At 48.4% G+C, this 18,711-nt stretch overlaps 3 protein-coding genes across 3 annotated transcripts; 2 read left to right on the forward strand and 1 right to left on the reverse strand.

The window, feature by feature from the left end:
* Positions 1-10,788: 10,788 nt before the first annotated feature.
* LOC119277967 (probable magnesium transporter NIPA4) lies at positions 10,789-15,679 on the forward strand. Its single transcript, XM_037559319.1, has 9 exons — positions 10,789-11,328; positions 13,000-13,056; positions 13,146-13,236; positions 13,340-13,500; positions 13,585-13,712; positions 13,816-13,953; positions 14,255-14,347; positions 15,083-15,188; positions 15,274-15,679. Exons 1-9 carry the CDS (start codon positions 11,136-11,138, stop codon positions 15,399-15,401), a joined length of 1,095 nt encoding a protein of 364 aa, XP_037415216.1. The 5' UTR covers positions 10,789-11,135; the 3' UTR covers positions 15,402-15,679.
* An 82-nt stretch (positions 15,680-15,761) lies between these two features.
* Positions 15,762-16,697, forward strand: LOC119277968 (protein DMP7-like). The gene has a single exon (XM_037559320.1). It carries the CDS (start codon positions 15,953-15,955, stop codon positions 16,619-16,621), a length of 669 nt encoding a protein of 222 aa, XP_037415217.1. The 5' UTR covers positions 15,762-15,952; the 3' UTR covers positions 16,622-16,697.
* Positions 16,698-16,743: 46 nt separating this feature from the next.
* LOC119277969 (NAD(P)H-quinone oxidoreductase subunit N, chloroplastic-like) lies at positions 16,744-17,901 on the reverse strand. The gene is made up of 4 exons (XM_037559321.1): positions 17,447-17,901; positions 17,222-17,338; positions 17,050-17,135; positions 16,744-16,957 (listed from the first exon to the last, which is right to left on the reverse strand). The coding sequence occupies exons 1-4, from the start codon at positions 17,798-17,800 to the stop codon at positions 16,888-16,890; spliced, it is 627 nt and encodes a 208-aa protein (XP_037415218.1). The 5' UTR covers positions 17,801-17,901; the 3' UTR covers positions 16,744-16,887.
* Positions 17,902-18,711: the final 810 nt, after the last annotated feature.

Here is an 18,711-nt window from a genome sequence, read left to right on the forward strand (position 1 = left end):
AGAAATCCCCGAAAGAAAGGGTGAGGCGGCAAAGAAAACCCACGGTCGACATGGGTGGCCAAGAGAACGCACTCACCCTCCTGAGGCTACGGCTCAGACTCCTTCCCCGGGAGCCGCGCCGATCCATGGGGGATCAGTCCTCCATCGGCCAGGTCGTCAAGATCTGCTTGACGAATCGTCGAGCAGATCCAGTCGCCCTGGATCCAGCCCTGCGGCAGGCCGGACCTCGATGAAGATCCGCCTCGACTGGTCGCCCTTCCCTTCGCCTTCGCCGTCGCTTTCTTCGCCCGCTCCAGGGCCGCCGTCTTCTCTTTCACCATCGTCACCGGCGAGACGCGCACGGGGCAGCGGCACTAAGACGGAAGCGAACGCGGCAGATAAGTCTGGGGAAGAGAGGAGGAAATGAGAACGCACTGTTCAAAACCCCCCGTCCGGCGCCTTATATGGGGTTACTTCCGAGTGACTGACTTGTAGGTCCGGGCGATCCTGTCAAATCCTGCAACAGTCGCGCGCGTGATACGTGGCGAAAAAGGTGGCGTGGAGATCGAGGCGTCCCTGCCTTATACCATCTGATTACTGCGGCCTCCTCCGCCCCGTGCGCTTCCCGAAAATACGAATCCCGCTAAATCCGCGAGCTGCAGAACAACTCATCAGACGGAAGATCTCCTCCGCTCTATCGTTCGGAGGTCTCCAAGTAAAAAGATTCACTCAACGGATACAAAGAATGGATCAAGGCGACTGAAAAAGAAGTTGGTGCCGTCACCTAAAGTTCGTTGATCCAGAACAAGACATACGCATAGCACGAAAATGGGTTGGAAGTGTGTTCAACTCCTTCCCCATTGAAACCTCAATCCATTTGGGGGCTAATGATGAAGCTATGTACCTAGGGTAGGGTCATGGACCTGTCCAAGACACCCTCCCCAAGGACATCTCTAGAAGAAACCACCTTTCAGTCGACCAGGAAACGTTCCACTCGACGGACTCAAAGCCACTCGACCATGAAGCCACCCACTCGACAACCAGGAGACCTAAAGTCAGTCTGCACGCAAACGGTCGGTCATTAAGTAGCTTTTATGGTCATCGTGGCACTTTATTTGTAGCGTTACCAGTAACGCCCGATCTTAATGTATCTTAAACCCTGCATAACTGAGGGCCGGAGGGGTCTGACGGACTCTATATAAGTCACCCCCTCCTCAGTGTAAAGGGTTCGCACCCGTGTAACTCATACGCACATAATACCAGTCGGCCGCCTCCGGGCTCCGAGACGTAGGGCTGTTACTTCCTCCGAGAAGGGCCTGAACTCGTAAACTCCTTGTGTATACAACTACTCCATAGCTAGGATCTTGCCTCTCCATACCTACTCCCCTTTCTACTGTCAGACTTAGAACCACGATAGATATATATAGGCATTTTATACCTTCCAGACACCAACTAGGACTAAAGGGGTTGCGCCAGGAGCAAGGTCCTTTAGTCCCGGTTGGTATCTGGAACCGGGACTAATGGTCCTAGCCGAACCAGGACTGATGCCTGCCGTGGCCCGGCCGGCGCCCTGGCCGCTCGAACCAGGACTAATGCCCATATTAGTCCCGGTTCATAACACGATCGAGACTGTTGCTCTAATCTGGCCAGAACCAAGGCCCTATTTTCTACTACTGAAAAGAAAAAATTGTGAAGTCCACGTGTTAGCATAAAACAATTTATGTACAAAGTGTTATGATATGTGTACTTTCCAGGATGTGTTTATAGTTTCCATGGGGTATATATAGTTACATTCCATGATAATAAAATTTGCAATGATGTAAAAATTTCCCATGTGAGCAGAAAGTTTTTTGCCATGCTCTAAATTTCCCATGGCTAAAAACATATCCATGGTCCAGAAATGTAATTTGCTATGGCTCTAAAGCTAAATTTGACATGTGAGCATTACAAATTTGCAAAAAAGTATGAGAGAACTAAAATCCTAGATTTGCCAGGTGATATTACACATGGCTCTAAAATAGTTCTCATAACCTTAGACGCCGCCACAACTTCCCAACATTGAGGCCGCCTCGGTCTCCCTCCTCTTCCTCATCTGATGGCCTCGTCTGCGGCAATAGGAGTAGGGACCGCTCCATCATATTTTATTCTCCTTATGTTTTTGTTTCCCTGCCGACATCAATGAGGTGGCAGCGGCGATGGCATGTTCGAATAAGGTCCCTCCGGTCCTTCCCTACCTTAATAACATCTGATTTGGTGCTGACGAAGGGCCTGTGAGAGTTTGTGTCTGCTGATTTGTTGGTTCCCTTCGGATCTTGGCAATTGGTGTGTCTTTCAAGTAGAGTTATTGGCTAGTTATTGATGCGGTGACTTCAATATCTTCTTTCGTATTTTATTGTGGCATGGAGGTTTCTCCAACACTCTGAACCAGTGGTGATGGATCACAAGCATGTACTTTGTGGGGTCATGCTCCAACAGATATGTTGCTTCAATGATATACAATTCTCATCTCAAGGGACAAGTGGTTATTCTTAAAAGCCTCGTGTCGGTGTCCCGATTTAGGGACACTCATCATGACGTTTCTCAAACTGGTGGGCTGGGATGAGGACCTCTAAGTCAGTTCCACCCTATGCCACACTAGGCGCCCCATGGTGAGATACATGAAGATTCCAGGAGACTCCCCTCCATCGATGCATCATTATGATCCTCCACTCTCACTTGAGTAAACTTAAGGTGTGAGGCCTCTAAGGAGCGCAAAAAGGCTTGGAAAAAAGAGACAAAGCTGAGAGCCGAGAGACCTTGAGAGGCTCAAAACGACAACAAAGTAGGAGTTTCGAGGCGACATTTCCTCAAATGGTCCTAACCGTTGGTGGAAATACCTCCTTTAGTAGGAGAAATGGATTCTTGAGGCATCATTACGTTAAGTGATCCTAGTCACTAGTGAAGACATTTGTCCCATCGCCTCTCTTAACGTAACATTGTGTCATGCTCCATGAGACGATCAAACCTATAAAAAATATTCCAATGTGTCAATTCTATCAGTGTACCATGACCTTCACACAAGGCCACATGCACACCTCCGCTACCCTTGCATGTAGTACTAATCAAGAGGTACCCTTTATTTTGCCGTTCTAAAAAATGACAACAAATTTATTATTATTATTTTTAGATGAATGGGAGGAGCTCTCCGGCTCCCATTTTCATTGAAAAGGAACCCAAAACCCAAGTACCACATGAGTTCACAACCCAGTTCAAAGCCATGCAGGGCCAGCTGATAACCAGAGAACAAAGTAACCAGAAAGAAGGAAACATCGAGAAGAAAATATTTTGACTCTAACAAGAAAAGAACATCACAACACTCTGAGGCCACTCTGCTAACTCATAGCCAATGGCGAGGACAGTGCACTGGAGTCAAGTGTGGAGATCGGGCTCGGCATCTCGCCAGCAGTGATCGTCAACATAGCTTGAATTCCAGTCTCGGTTTTTGGGACTGGACTGAAGCTTGGTTTTGTCACCCACACTGGAGCCATATCGTTTGCTCGATCATTTGTTGAAGCGGTCCACCAGAGCCACCAAATTTATTATTTTTAAATCATAAGTCAAAGCGTTCTACACCTTGCTTGGTTTGTGGGAATTAAAGATGGGAACTGAAAGTTGAAGGATGATGAGACTAAAAGTCCATTGATTGGTTAAAGGGATCGGGAGTTTAAATTGAAAGGGGAGTAAGAAAGGAAGCTAACTTCCATCAATTTCTTGTCATGTATGTGATCAGACTTTTATTTCGGATTAGTTTTCTGTAAGAAAAGAAATGAGAATAAAAATCTATTTTCCACGCCTAATCCCTCCATAAACTTGATTACACAAATTATCGTTCCCGGCCTACATATTAGCTAAGAGACTGCAAGTACCATTTGCATGCATTTAAAAAAAATTGCATTGGCAAGCATTTTTTTAAATGCATTGGCAAGCAGATCTTTTCTTAGAGGAATTGGCAAGCAAATTTTAGACCTTGTACAATGAGGAATGCTTATGTACAAGTGCTTAAGGAGAGAGAGTATGCTTGCTTCCTAGAGAAAATTGACACCTACAATGGGCAGTGCCTCGTACAGGTGCTTAGGCTGGATTAATACATGTGATTAAAGAGAGGGAGAGGGAGAGAGTTTGTTTGTTTACCATCGAAAGGCTGAAGCATCGGTGCTAACCGGAAGCAAACTTTGGTTTGTGTTGCCTCTACGAGGCCTTGTACAATGGAAGGTGTTTAGGGGATGCTTAGAGAGATAAACCAGTCTTTTTTAAGCATCGGTGCTTATTTGTACAGGATAGACGCTTAACTAAGCGTCTCTTCTGTAAAAATAGACACCGATGCTTCAGAAAAACCCGGTTTATGTTTCTAAGCATCTCTCTAAACACCTCCTATTGTATAAGGGCATGTACAATGATGTACAGTCAGCTGTCTTGAAGGTTTGACAATTAGGATTTTAAATGATGTGGAGGAGAGAGAATCAAGAGAGAGGAAGAGGTCGTCAGCAGAATTCCAGACAATCTGTAGGGCAGGAAAATCGGGAGATACAGACGGTCATGTACCGTTGTATTGAGGCCGTATGCACTTACGACGGTTTTCTCCTTAAACAATCGATCTGGTGATTAGCCTTTCCACCCAGCGGAAGTTCAGCGGCCAGGATCAAATCCCCAATGTTCCGTCCAGATCCACCAAAAGATTTATCATTTATTTATTTTGTTTCAATAGACCACCGAACAAGGTCCCAATGTAGACGCTGTCCTTAGGGCTGTCTACAGATGACATGTCAGGCCATTATAGACAGACATTGTCGAAACTGTTGCACATGCCCTAAGGCCAACTCCATCGCACGACCCCATCCTGTCCACGCGCATCCGTTTGGGGTAAAACGGTCGAACCAGACAACCCAGCGCGCGGGAGCAAACGGACTTTTGTCCGTTTTGTGTCCGTTTTCGACCCATCCCCGGCCCAAGTTTACGCCGATTTTGGGGTGAAACGGACAGCACGCGGACGGGCGGAACGCGCACGCTTGTCCACCCCTGGCCCGCCTGTCGGTGGCACAAAGCAACCCCCCCCTCCCGCACCGCCCTTTGGCGTCATTTCCCCCCAAACCCTCCCACGTCCCGCCGTCCCCCTCCCTCCCCCGTCCATGGCCGACGCCCAGCCGAATTCTGGCGGCCCGACCGTCGACCCGCCCGGAATGGCCAAGAAGAAGAAGGCCAAGGCGCCAAGGAAGCCGCGGTCGGAGTGCACGCCGAAGGAGATCGCCAAGTTAGACGCGGAATCGACGAAGAGGAGGAACCAGAGGGCGGTCGTCAAGGACAACTTCGCCGCGGCCAAGTTTGCCGCCGAGCGCGATGCGATGGAGGCCGCGCGGCACAAGGCCGAGGTCGAGGATAAGGAGGCCCTCGTCAACAAAGCGCACGCCCTCCTCATGCTTGGCATTTGTCGTCCGAGCGATTTCTCTGCAGCGGCCGTCGGCCCGGTGAGCACAGGCTCGTCGGTCGGCTGACCTCCACACTACCAGTCGCGGACCACGCCTATGTCGCCCGGCTTCCCCCCGCCAAGGCATGACGGCCAGACCTGTTTCTCGGGGTCGCCGGACATGAGCCTGCTCGCGCCGTCCACCCCATGCCCCTCGGCCGTCATCGACCTCAACATCACACCTGGGTCCAGCAGCGGCGGCCGGCCGTCCGTCAAGATGCAAAGAAAGCAAGCACATCCACCGTTTACGGGCACCATGCCGTCCCCCCGCGTTTTGTTCGACGGAATGCCAACACCAACGCCACCGGTCGACGACCCCTACTACAACCAGTTCATGGAGGATGTGATCTACGACAGTGGGCATGTCCGTACCTACGATCTCGAGGAGACCCAAAGTCAGGATGGCCGCGCCCAGTTCGTTGCCGATGAAGAGGCCGACGACCGTGCTGACTATGACCATGGTGACTCGTGGCATGAAGACGATGACATCTATGTGAAGGTGATGGTGATGAAGATGAAGGCAATGACATTGGTATTAATGGCAAGCCATTGTTCATCGACGAGCTCACCCAAAGAGCGGAAACACAAAAGAGGAGGAATAACATTCGCACTGGTTCATACACACAATAGGAGGGCAAGTTGATTTGCCAATGTTGGATGGAGATTAGCCAAGATCCGAGGACGGGCGCGCAACAAAAGGGCCTAGTTTTTTGAACGAGAGTCCACAAAACTTTCCATGAAAGGAAGATGTTTGAGCCCTGTCAAATCACAAGCAACCGTGGCATCACCTCGATTCAAAAGAGGTGGTTGTTCATTGAACAAGAGTGCAACAAGTATTGCACCGAATTTGAGAGCGTTGAAGCACGACCCGTGAGTGGTCTCGGCGTTGGGGACATGGTATGCTCTCCTCATCCTAGTCCTTTCCTTGCTACGGCCATGAGGCTTCGGCCTTGTATATGTTTGCATGTCCAAATCTTGTTGATCATGTAGTGTAGGCATTTCAATCTTTGGAAGCATTCAAGGCCCGACACAATGACAAGCCAATCACTCTTACACATTGTTGGACGATCATCAACAATTGCCCTAAGTTCAAGGATCGATACCGTGAACTTCAAAGGAAGAGAGGCAAGAAGACGGCCAAGTTCACTAGAGGTGGAGATGATGAGGCGTTGGCCGAGGGGCAAGACCAACTCCAAAGGTGGACGACATACGTGATGCCTCATCCATGGCCTTGCATGAGACTTTGCATGGCATGATGTCTCAAAAGGACGCGAGGGACGAGAAGAAGCGACAAAGCAAGGACGAGCAAATGAAGCAATACCTAGAGCTTCAAACGAAGAAGCTTGAGATGGAAGAGGCGGCCAAGAAGAGGAAGATTGACATGGAGGAGGCGGCCCGGCAAAGGCAACTCAACATCGAGGCCGCCAATGTCAAGGCCAGGCAGAGGCAGCTCGATATCAAGGCCACCAATGCCGCAACCAAAGTGAAGGAGGTGGCCCTTGCGATCATGAGCATGGACTTGACCAAGATGAGCGAGAAGACGAGGAGCTGGTTTGAGGCCAGGCAGAAGGAGATGTTCGACGCCGACGGCCTGCACTAGGTCGTCCGATCGGTCGTGGCCATTCTTTTTTGGAGGCTGGCATGGGTGCTGCTCGCTGGGCTGTTGGTTGTGTGCCAACGAGAAACAGATTCATTTTGGACGCTGGATGTGTTGCCGGTGAACAAAACTATTCATTTTGGAGGCTGGATGTGTTGCCGACCGCTGACTTTGTTGCCGGCGAGGACGTGTAGGCCGCTGGCTTTGTTGCCGGCGTGAACTAGGGCCACTGGCGTGAAGTAGGCCGCTGGTATTTGAAACGTTGTTCTCTTTGGAGGCGGACAAGATGGGCCAAAGGATGCGGCCGCGTGCTGGGCGCACGGCCACCGCATCCCAGGACAGGCCCGGACACAACCCCATTGCCCTATCCAAACGGACAGAGTCCGGACAAAACAGACGTCCGTTTGGGGTCGCGCAGTGGAGTTTGCCTAAGGACTGAAGCACCTGGTGGCAAAATTTCGTGTTTTAACCCTTTTGTGAAACAAAATCGAGATCTGACCCCAGTCTGAAAACATTTCGAAATCTGACCCTTTTGCTACCACCAGAACCTCAGGCGGTAGGGTTGCACAGCCTACCGCCGCAGGTTCCGGCGGTAGGTGTGCCTGACGGCCGTCAATCGGTTAACGGCTGGCTGACGTACCTACCGCCATCCGGCCCGGCGGTAGGATGCTTCCCCCCCATGCCAATGTTCTGTGACCAAAAAATCGAGGAACGCAGCGGTAGGGTTGCGTCGCCTACCGCCAAGGGCCTGGGCGGTAGGGTGCTACCGCTGAGCACCCTGGCGGTAGGCGGCGCAACCCTACCGCTGCGTTGCTCGATATTTTGGTCACAGAACATTGGCGTGGGGGGGAGGCATCCTACCACCGGGCCGGATGGCGGCAGGTCGTGGCCGGCTACCGCCGTGGTCTTTGGCGGTAGGGTGCCTTTGTGTGCAATTTTTTGCTCCTTCTAACTTCTTTTGGGCTTCAATTTTTGGCATACAACATTTAAACAGCATATGTATGACATATAAAGCACACAATGTATGATATATGATGCACACACCATAGAACTATAAATAAGGTAGGTTCGATACACCACAAACCTAAAAATAAGGTAGGTTCGGTACATAGCAAGTTAACGAAACAGTTTCACGAGTAAATTCATATGGTTCACGAAGCAAATATGCAAACAGTTTCACGAGCAACTTCAGTCCTTCCTTCCCCTCTTCGACGTTCGGTCCTCGTTATCCTTGGATCGCTTCTCGGCCCCCGTCTTCTTGCGGGCCGTAGGACGTGCTTTCTGAAATGGGGATGGACTCTTCCAATCCTTCTTCGACACATTCCTCTTCTCACGCTGGGTTGGCTGAGTTGCTGGAGGTCCGTCGTCATCATCGTACTCCTCCTCCTCATCATCATCGTCCTCTTCCTCTTCCTCTTCCTCCTCATCATGTTCTTCTTCTGCGCCCTCTTCTTCATCTTCCTCTTCATCATCATCGTCCTCGCTCTCCTCCTCGTCATCTTGAACCGCCCTAGACGACGAGGGTGCATGGCTCGATGAAGCGAGGCTACGCATCGGTGCAGGAGGAAAAACATCCTCGGTGTTTGTAGCGCACCCAAGCAGGCCCACAAGCCGGCGTGCTTTGTTGACGTATTTCTGTAATTATAACAGAAGAATATGTTAAATTCTCCAATGTCCAATGATAACAAAAATGAACTCCGTATTACCTTCACCGTTTCCCTCAACTTGTTCTCGCTAGCTCGAGTCCCAGGGACACCACTAAGCGCATTAGAGGCATGAAAAATGCTTTTTTCTCAGCTCGGAAGACTGCAAAGTAATAAAATGAGTCAATAGCACGAAAAGCTGATTTCATCCAACCGTCGGTTTGAAAGAGGTAAAAACAACATACCACTCTGTTCATGAGGGGTGCGTACTCCCTAAACCCGGAAGCTGTCTGATGCTCTCGTTGTAGGCTTCATTCTCTGAGGCGTCATTGAACAGGTCTTCGGCATCTGCTGTCGTCCACTGGGGCCTCAGACGTAGACGATGCTTGATGCCATCATCGTACCACAACATGTGATCCTCGTAGTCGTCCCAGTCAATCACTCTCCTCTCCGTGTCTTTGAGTGTTTTCCAGCGGTAGTGCCGTAATCATCGCCCAATCCTCGAGGGTCACGGTCATCTCCCCGCATGGAAGATGAAAGCTGTGCGTCTCTGGCCGCCACCGGTCGATCAAAGCCGTGAGAGCTGAGTGAACGAGCGTCGGCGACTTATGCTTGAACTGCAGGACGAAACCCAATAGTCGGGCTCTCCTGAAGAACGGTGCGTACCGATCGTCGTACTCCATCTTAACCGTCGTCTTGTGAGCCCTCATCCGCAGTGGCGGCAACATCTGTGAAAATCAATAACCAAAGCATAATTAGCATGGACATAATAGTTAGCAACTTGTTTTCATCAATTCGAAAGATTTGGTTTGAAATGCTAATTACCACTCCATTCTCAATGAAACGGGCACGGTGATGCTTGTCGAACCTAGGGTCAAGCATTGTGTACTTTGTGCCGATGTCGTCCGCAAGAGGTGGCCTCCTAAAAGAATTGCATAAGCACATCAAAAGATTTTTCAACATGAACTAGAGTTCAACATTAACTACGAAACACATCGATGCATAACAAAAACTGAACCTAAATACTTTACACAATCTTTGAATAATCATATATCAAGATTATTATGAACTAAATACAATACATATATCAATAACTAAATAAAATACTTGCATATAACAAATACTTGCAATCACCATGTTAAAAAAATGAACTAGGGTTCATCTTGAGGATTCATATACTACATATAACAAATATATCAGATATTTGCATCATCCAATACTTGCATCATAGCATCCAATACTTGCATCTTAGCATAGGAACATGCATCATCCATCATATAAAAAAAACCATTCAAATCAATTATGAGCTAGGGTTCATGTTAACACAACCATAGCATAGGAACATGCATCATCCATCATATAGTTCAAATCTAACACAATATAACATCTAGAATCAACCTAAATCAATCCTAGGGTTAAAAAAATTCTAATAGGAGTGATTTAAAACGAATAATGCGACGAATCGGAAGGTGTTTGATTAAAACTTGTTGGAGGGATTGAAAGAGCTTACTTTTCTTTCTTCGGGGCCATCTCGATCCGCAAAATCCGTCAAGAAACGAGGAAGATCGGAGGGGGGAGTGGAGGGGATGAGAGAGGGCGACTTTGAGCAGTTTTGCTCTGTTCTTCGTGGTGGGGGGCGGCTGGGTGGGGGAGAAAGGGGTGGGGGCGGCCGGCCAGCGGTTTATATATGTCCACACCCTACCGCCGGAGACTCTGGCGGTAGGTTCAGACAACCTACCGCCGGGCGGGGCGGCGGTAGGTGTGACGGAGGGGGAACGGCGACAGTTATCGGTGCTGACGTGGAAAAGTTTGCTACCGCCGCAGTGCTCGGCGGTAGGCTATACGATCCTACCGCCGGGCCTCTTGGCGGTAGGCAAAAGGGTCAAATCCCAAAATGTTTTCAGATTAAGGTCAGATCTCGATTTGATTTCCCAAAAGGGTCAAAACACAAAATTTTGCCGCACCTGGTCAAGCGCCTAGGAACAAAAAAAAACCGTTTTTTTCCCTGAAGCACCTCCATTGTACAGGCCGATGCCGCTTGCCTCGATGCTAAGCAAGACCGGCTCGCCAACTAGGCACTAGCCAGTCCACACCCGAACATATCCGCGCGGCGTGGACTCGCGCAACCTTCCCCTTCACCCGTTACCTCCTCGCCGGCGTCGCCGTCGCCGTCGCCGTTGTCTGCGTCCGATCCGCTCTCCTCTCCCCCACAGCCAAGAACGCCGCGAATGCGGAGCGTCTGCGCGAGGCGGTCGTGACCTGGCCGGAGCGTTGAGCCGAACGCCCCCGCGCGCGACGCCTCCCGCCGCTCGCCGCATCGGGATCTCGCTCGCACGCGCCGCCGCCGCGCGATCTAGCGGCGGAGCGCACGGGACGGAGGGAGGGTTTCGCGGGAATTCCAGCGCCTGCGGGAGGCATGGCGGCGGAGACGTCCACCTCGGCGGCCGCCGGCTCGGGCGGCGGCAGCTGGGTGGAGTCGTACACGGGGATGTCCACGGACAACATCAAGGGGCTGGTGCTCGCCCTCTCCTCCAGCGTCTTCATCGGCACCAGCTTCATCGTCAAGAAGAAGGGGCTCAGGAAGGCCGGCGCGTCCGGCGTCCGCGCAGGTGACCTAATTGCGCTGCTTACCATCGGGGCATCATTGCCTTGCCTGTCGATCTCCTAGCTGTATGTTATTTGTTTGCCCTGGTTGGTGCTCTGATCTGAGCTGATAGATGCTGGTGTCTGATTATGCTTAGATCCCCATTCCAGCTGAAATCCATGTTGGAATAGCAGACATGTAAAGGAGTTAGGGATAGGGTGAGCGCTCCAGAGTTTAGGTTGATAACATTGACACCGATTTAGATGTAGGGAGTTCACATATGCTGGAGTTTGTAGACAACGGTGCCGTAATGATATCGGTGTTGCTTTTATTCTGCATTGTTCGTTACATGGCTGCACTGTACTCTGGTTCTCATCTCATTGTTCAGCCAATTGAGTACATTAATTTTAGATGCACTAGTTCAATTTAGTGGGGAATAACCTCACTAGTTAATTATTCCAAACACAGTAAAAGTTATCATTCTGTCGTTTTGATTTTTGAGAGCTGTTCTTGGTTTCAGGGCCGGTCCTGCCTTTTCGGAGGCCCGAGGCGAACTTAAAAAGTGGGCCGAATATAGTAAAATTACATCGATACAAAGCACAATCAGCGCAAAAAAGAAGAAGATACAAAACACAACATTGTTTTTGCCCTAAAAAGCATCTTTTCTTTTCATTACCAAATAAAATATATCGGATCTAACTCATCTGCCAGCATTTTCTTCTTTTTCCAAAATCATGTTTTTAGGCAACATTTTACAAGAAACGAGTGGAAGTACCTGAATTTGTCAGAGGAAAAATAGAAGAAATTCAACTATCCAATCCCAAGCATATCAGATCTTCCTAGGGTCCTCGTATCCTCAAATAAGTAACCTGTAAAGAAATAGAAGATAGGTCAAGGAATCACTAGAAAAAAAAACAGTACAAAGATCAAGCGCAAAAAGATTCTGAAATTACAAGAACTTTGTAGGCCTTTGACCCAAGAAACAGTCCTGTTGGAACTTGCAAAGTGACTGAGCTTATGAAGTGTTGCCTCTGCCTGCTGCCATCCGCTAGATGAGAATACTTATAGGCAAATCCGTAAGGGAGTGAGATGGCGAAACTGAAAGTGGACCAAAGAAATCAGCTACAGCGGCAATATCCATTAATTTGGTAGACATGCTGCGTGCTTCGGGAGTAGGAGCAGAATGAGGAACGAGCAGACAGTGGAAGAAGAAACAACGGCAGCTGGTGTTACGAGATGGATCAATTAAATCGAAATTGGGATCTAGTTTTTTTTTTTTGATAGAACGTTTCCTAGATTTTTTTATGAAACTGAACGTTTCCTAGCTGATTGGGCTACAAGTTTAAGGCCCTTTTTGTTCGGCTGTGTAGCATACATGCTCAGGGTCGCCCCCCCCCATCCATCAGGCTGGGCCCTAGGACGTCACCCTTCTTGCCCCTACCCAGGGCCGGCCCTGCTTGGTTTCAAGTATTTGCGGAGAAACTACCGAAACTGGCCTGAGCAATGGTTCCGAAGATTTTACCCCCTCCCTCCCATAATGTATTTTGACATTAGTGTCAAAAAACGACTTACATTATGGGACGGAGGGAGTAGTTCTTCAGCTATTTAGTTCTGTTCAACTTTATGATTCTATTTATAAGCCGAAAACAGTTTGTTCTCGCTGACTGGTTACGCTCAAATTTGCTGTTTATGGCAGGGGTTGGTGGGTACTCTTATTTGTATGAACCATTATGGTGGGCAGGAATGATTACAAGTAAGTGCACCTCTCTGATACAAGTGGATCTTCATGTACTGCTTCTACTTAACAATGTGATCCTGACGGTATTCAGTGCTGTTTCCCAGTGATCGTTGGAGAAGTTGCTAACTTTGCAGCATATGCGTTTGCTCCTGCTATACTCGTCACTCCACTTGGTGCACTTAGCATAATCATTAGGTAAAATCCAGAAGTGCGATCCTTAATGATAAATCTTGAGATGTTCAGCTGCTGACAATTCTGGAAGTCTCTGTTCATTCGAACTAACGTATTTCTCGCGCAGCGCCGTTCTTGCAGACATTATGTTAAAGGAGAAGCTACATATCTTTGGTATGCTTGGATGTGTTCTTTGTGTCGTGGGTTCAACAACTATTGTGCTTCATGCCCCCCAGGAGCGTGAAATTGAGTCTGTCGCAGAAGTGTGGGATCTTGCTACAGAACCAGGTACTTTCCTTTCTTTCCCTGATTAGCAACCATGCTTTGCCTATTTGTCTTATAAAGTACTAATGTTTTTGTATTTTCTTGCAGCATTTCTATTTTATGCGGCAATCGTGCTTGCTGCAACTTTTGTGCTCATATTCCGTTATATCCCACAGTATGGTCAGACACATATCATGGTTTATATTGGTGTTTGTTCACTTGTAGGATCTCTATCGGTATGTGTCCGTTCTACTTACGAATAATTAGCTCAATGTTTATTCACATGATACTATTGATTAATTCTGCTCGAATTTTGTTTTTTATTTATTTACTTGACAGGTCATGAGCGTGAAAGCTCTTGGTATAGCCTTGAAACTGACTTTTTCTGGGATAAACCAGCTAATCTATCCGCAGACATGGTTGTTCGCAATTATTGTTGTTGCATGTATATTAACACAGATGAACTATCTGAACAAGGTAACAATAATTCTTTGCCGATGGTTCTTCCATTGCTTAGTGATCGTACTTCAATATCTGCCAAGTAACTTTAGTACCGCAAATTATTACTCCCTCTGTAACTTAATATAAGACGTTTTTTGACACTGTCATGGACTCTAAAAACGTCTTATAAAAAGTTGCAGAGGGAGTACATCTTTAATCTGCCATAATGGGTACTGGCATGCTATTGATATTAGTATCTGACTACATGATTCTGCTTGTTACAAACTTATGCTTGGTGTTTCGTACATCATTCAACCTACTATGTTTGCTTTTGCAGGCTCTTGACACATTCAATACGGCAGTTGTTTCACCAATATACTATACTATGTTTACATCACTAACAATACTGGCCAGTGTCATAATGTTCAAGGTAACATATTTGGGCTTGGTAGTTTTTTTATGGTGCTCTAGATGGTGCTTCTTAGTCTACTTGTTTAATTGCAAGTTTAACATGAGATCAAGTAGTGCTTGCTTATACTAAGCATGCAGTGAATTGCTTTTAGAATCGTTACTTGCTGAAGTGCCCTTTTGGCAGTTATCTTATCTCACCAAAGTTGGACACAGTGATTGAATGCAGTCTGAATAAAGGGCAGCAATGTTACCCAAATATTTAATTGGCAACCAATTTTCTGTTTGAGAGAATTTTTGGGATTAGCATTTTTATTATCTGAAACTGAACTCATCAAACCAAGAGCTCACCTATCATGATCTATGCCATATTAGTGTTTTTCAGTCTAGGACAATCCAATATTGATTCTTGTCATCTGGAAATGACTGCTTAACTTTGTAATTATCTTTTCAGTTGATTTGGCTGTTGTCCATGGGGCTACACAACATTCCTAAAGTTCATTTAATCAGTAATTCATCTTCTTGTTTCAAGCCCCATGGACAACAGTCTTCTTGTTTCAGCACCCGGTAATCTAATTTCTCGTGCCACGGTCACTATTATGCCATCTTGAGTTCAGCCGTCTAGTCTGTAAATTATCTAACATATGTTTGTATTCAACAAATGTTTCTGCTAAACTTGATAAGCTGCCGGTCTTGTCGTATACAGTTAGCGATAATGCTCATGATATTATAGCCTACTAATAGTACTTGCTTGCAGGACTGGGATCGTCAAAATCCAACTCAAATTGTGACAGAGATGTGTGGTTTTGTCACAATCCTTTCTGGAACATTTCTTCTTCATAAGACTAAAGATATGGTTGATGGTATGGTTCCACTCCTCCCTTCTTCTGGTTTGCACATAGTAACTAGTAGAGTATATTGGTAACTTCTAACTTTCTGGCATTATAGGTCTCCCACCGACTCTGCCTATCAGGATTCCGAAACATGCTGATGAAAACGGCTATGCGTCTGAAGGAATTCCTCTTAGATCCGCTGCTGAAGGGCTCCCTCTGAGGTCACCAAGGGCAGCAGAATAATTTTGACCAACTTGAGATGCTCAGTGGTCCTTGTGGCCATGGTTCGCATTCTTTCATTCTATCCAGTCTGTAGATTGTACTTTAGGGCTCTATAAACAGGAAAGGGCTCGTTCCCCCTTGTAGTTTTCGAGGAACCGGTAGAGTATTGGGGATATATGTCTTATACATCAAAAGTTTTTCATGTATTTTTTGTTTTTGAGGAACCGGTATGGTATAGTATTGGGGATGCATCTTATACCGGCTATCATCTGTAACTGTTGTATTTTTTGAAAATAGGGAAAGAATCTGAAGAACTCAAAAACCATTGCCTCTTTCACCCCTGTTGAATCTGCACATTATTTTCTCATAGGTGGTGATGTTCTTTGCTTGTGCATGATGGCAATGCTCCGTTTGCCTCGCTGCACTTGCGAAAGCAATCCTTTCTTCCAGTCCAAAGCCAGGCAGATTCTTTTCAGCGCTTGCTCATTTCAGCTCTCCCCTTTAACTAACCCTGTAACCTTGTCGTCTCATCAAACCCAACAATCTCACACCCGCTTGCACACGCACCATCAATGGCTGAGCATGAAGGAGAAGAGTACAAGGTGCTGATTGATCAGACCAGCAAAGACGCCGGTGAACCACACCAAGACGCAGACGATGATGACGCTGACGACACCTCGAGCTTCATCCTGGTCATGAACCTCGTCCTCAGCGGCACGGCCCGGCTCAACGTGCTCCTCCCGACGGCCACCATCCTGACCTTCGCCATCTTCGCGCCGCTGGTGACCGACGACGGCAAGTGCGCGCGCGTCAACCGCGTGCTCACCGGCGCGTTCGTGCTGCTCTGCGCCGCCTCCTGCGTCTTCTTCACGCTCACCGACAGCTTCCGCTCCGCCACGGGCCGGCTCCGCTACGGCGTGGCCACCCCGACGGGTATCGCCACGTTCTGCGCCGGCGGGGGGAGCCGGACGAAGGCGCCGAGGGAGCCGGAGAGGTACAGGCTGCGGTGGTCGGACCTGTTCCACACCGCGCTCTCGTTGGTGGCATTTGTGACCTTCGCCGCCTCCCACCACGACATCGTCCGGTGCTACTACCCCGGCGCGCCCAGGAAGGTGGTGAACACCGTGCCCCTCGTCGTCGGCTTCGTCGTCAGCCTCCTCTTCGTCATGTTCCCTTCCAAGAGGAGGGGGATCGGCTACCCGTTCCTTCTCAGGACCGACCTCGTGTACCTACGGCGCTGAACATTTTGGCGACCTATGCAGTGGACCTGAACCCTGAAGTCGAGACCTCCCTGAGACGCATGTGAGCTTGCATATATGATTTAATTTGTTGGATATGTGTATGTTTGAAAGATGTTACGCGATTGAGGATTCTCTTGTGGAATTAACCGAGTCCAGCTCAGATGTCAAATGTATACGTATGTACATCATTGTCCTCTTTAGTACAAAAGCTGAAAACAGAGTGTAAGGCGAGAGATGAGACGAGGAAGCTGCCGGACGGTGGCTCCTCATTCCTCGGCGTCCGGATCAGGCTCGAGGCCCGATATTTGCTTCAGCGGTTTCCAGATGAATTTTCTCCTGCATCAATCAAATCGGCTCGAACGTTATTCACAGGTTCTGGTGTACGTACGTATTTGGGTGAGATTTCAGGTGGTGGCTGATGTGCGTACCAGTTGCCGCATTCCGCGATGACCCTGACTTTGGGGCGGAGGTCAGGGAGCATGGCCAGGAACTGCAGCTCGGCCTTGGACAGAACCTGCAGACGAAACGAACAGGCCAAAACGGTGAGAAACAGCAGAGCCGATGGGCAACGTGGGAGAGTGGCGAGAGAATGGGAGAGACCTTGGCTTCGTAGACCCAGACGATGAGCCCTTTGGCGTCAGGGTGCAGCAGGCTGAGCCTGTAGTCCACCTCCGGCGGGAAGTACCACCTCGCCACCGGCTGCCTCCCGAGGCTAGGCTGCAGCAGCAAAGCAAGCAGCGCACCATAGTCAGCTAAGCTAAGCAGAGCAGACGGCATTAATGGCGGCGAAAGGGAAATGCATCATCGTCGGTTCTGCTGACGGACCGGGCAGACGGGGTGGATCTTGGTGAGGGTGGACTCGGGGTCGCCGAGGCCGCGCGCCGAGAGGTCGAGGAAGTAGTAGCCCTGGTAGCGGAGGCGGTTGAGGTAGCGGCCCTCGTAGCCGCCCTCGTGCGGCGGGTAGATGGCCAGCGCCTTGTGCTCCTCCACGTCGTCCAGCCACCGCCCCAGGTCCGGCTTCACCAGGTCCCCGCCCACGAAGTCCATCAGCCCGCCGCCGCCCGCGCGCACCGACACCGTCGACGGCCGCCCCGCGCCGCGCCGCCCGGTGAGGGACGTCGTCGCGTGGGGCGGCGGCGACACGGTGCGCGCCGCCGCAGCTGCCGCTCCCGACCACATGCTTAGTTCCGCTGCCGCCGCCGCTGCTGCCTGTGTGTCAGCGTGTGCGTGTGTGTGGGTTGAGTCGCCGCGGCAGCATGTGGCGGGAAGGTAACCGCGAGGGGATAAGTCTTGGCGCTGCTCGTTCCCAAGGCGATCCGTTGGCTTGGCCGTGGTGTTGTTGGGTTCCATCTTCCATGTTGGTCGTAAAAGAGTTCTCGCTCCAAATTTTATTGCTGAAACTGATAACAGAGTACAGAAGTTTGGTAATCACCAGGTAGGGGTACACTTGCAAACGTTTTTTCATTTTCATTTTGCGGGGTAAAACAATATTTCTTTTTTGCGGGCGAAATGTCTCAGGTGACAGCAAGTGGCGTAAGTTTTTTTTTTCATGGATCCAAGGGGTGAGAGGTTAGTACAAATTGATGAAAATAAAAATTAGAAATAGAAAAAAACATGAAAACCCAAAGCAAGGCATAAGGAACTGGAGCATAAAACACAAAAACTAGAATTCCGGAGAAAAATAATGTAAAAAGAGGATTACTAGATAATATAAAAAAATATTTGTGGGGAAAATGAGATATTTTTTCTCAACCGGTTTTAAGTAATGTTGTCAAAAAGGTTTGGAAAATATTAAGTATTGTATTGTGAGATAACAAAAATGTCACATATGTATTAATAAATGTTCATATATAGTATGAAATATAACTATTCATTACATATTTAAAAAATATTCATGTACGCAAAAAAATTCATGTGTTAAGAAATGTTTACACACCTTTCAGAATTTTTTGGATTTTAAAAAAATTAATATATAGATGGAAAAAATGTTCATCATATCCCAAAAGGTTCATGTATACAAACATTATATTCATGTATACAATCGTTTTAAGTATTTTTAAAAAAGTTTAGATATGTGAATTTTTATCATA

Source organism: Triticum dicoccoides, chromosome 3B (genome assembly GCF_002162155.2).
Source record: "Triticum dicoccoides isolate Atlit2015 ecotype Zavitan chromosome 3B, WEW_v2.0, whole genome shotgun sequence".
Classification (NCBI taxonomy): Eukaryota; Viridiplantae; Streptophyta; class Magnoliopsida; order Poales; family Poaceae; genus Triticum; species Triticum dicoccoides.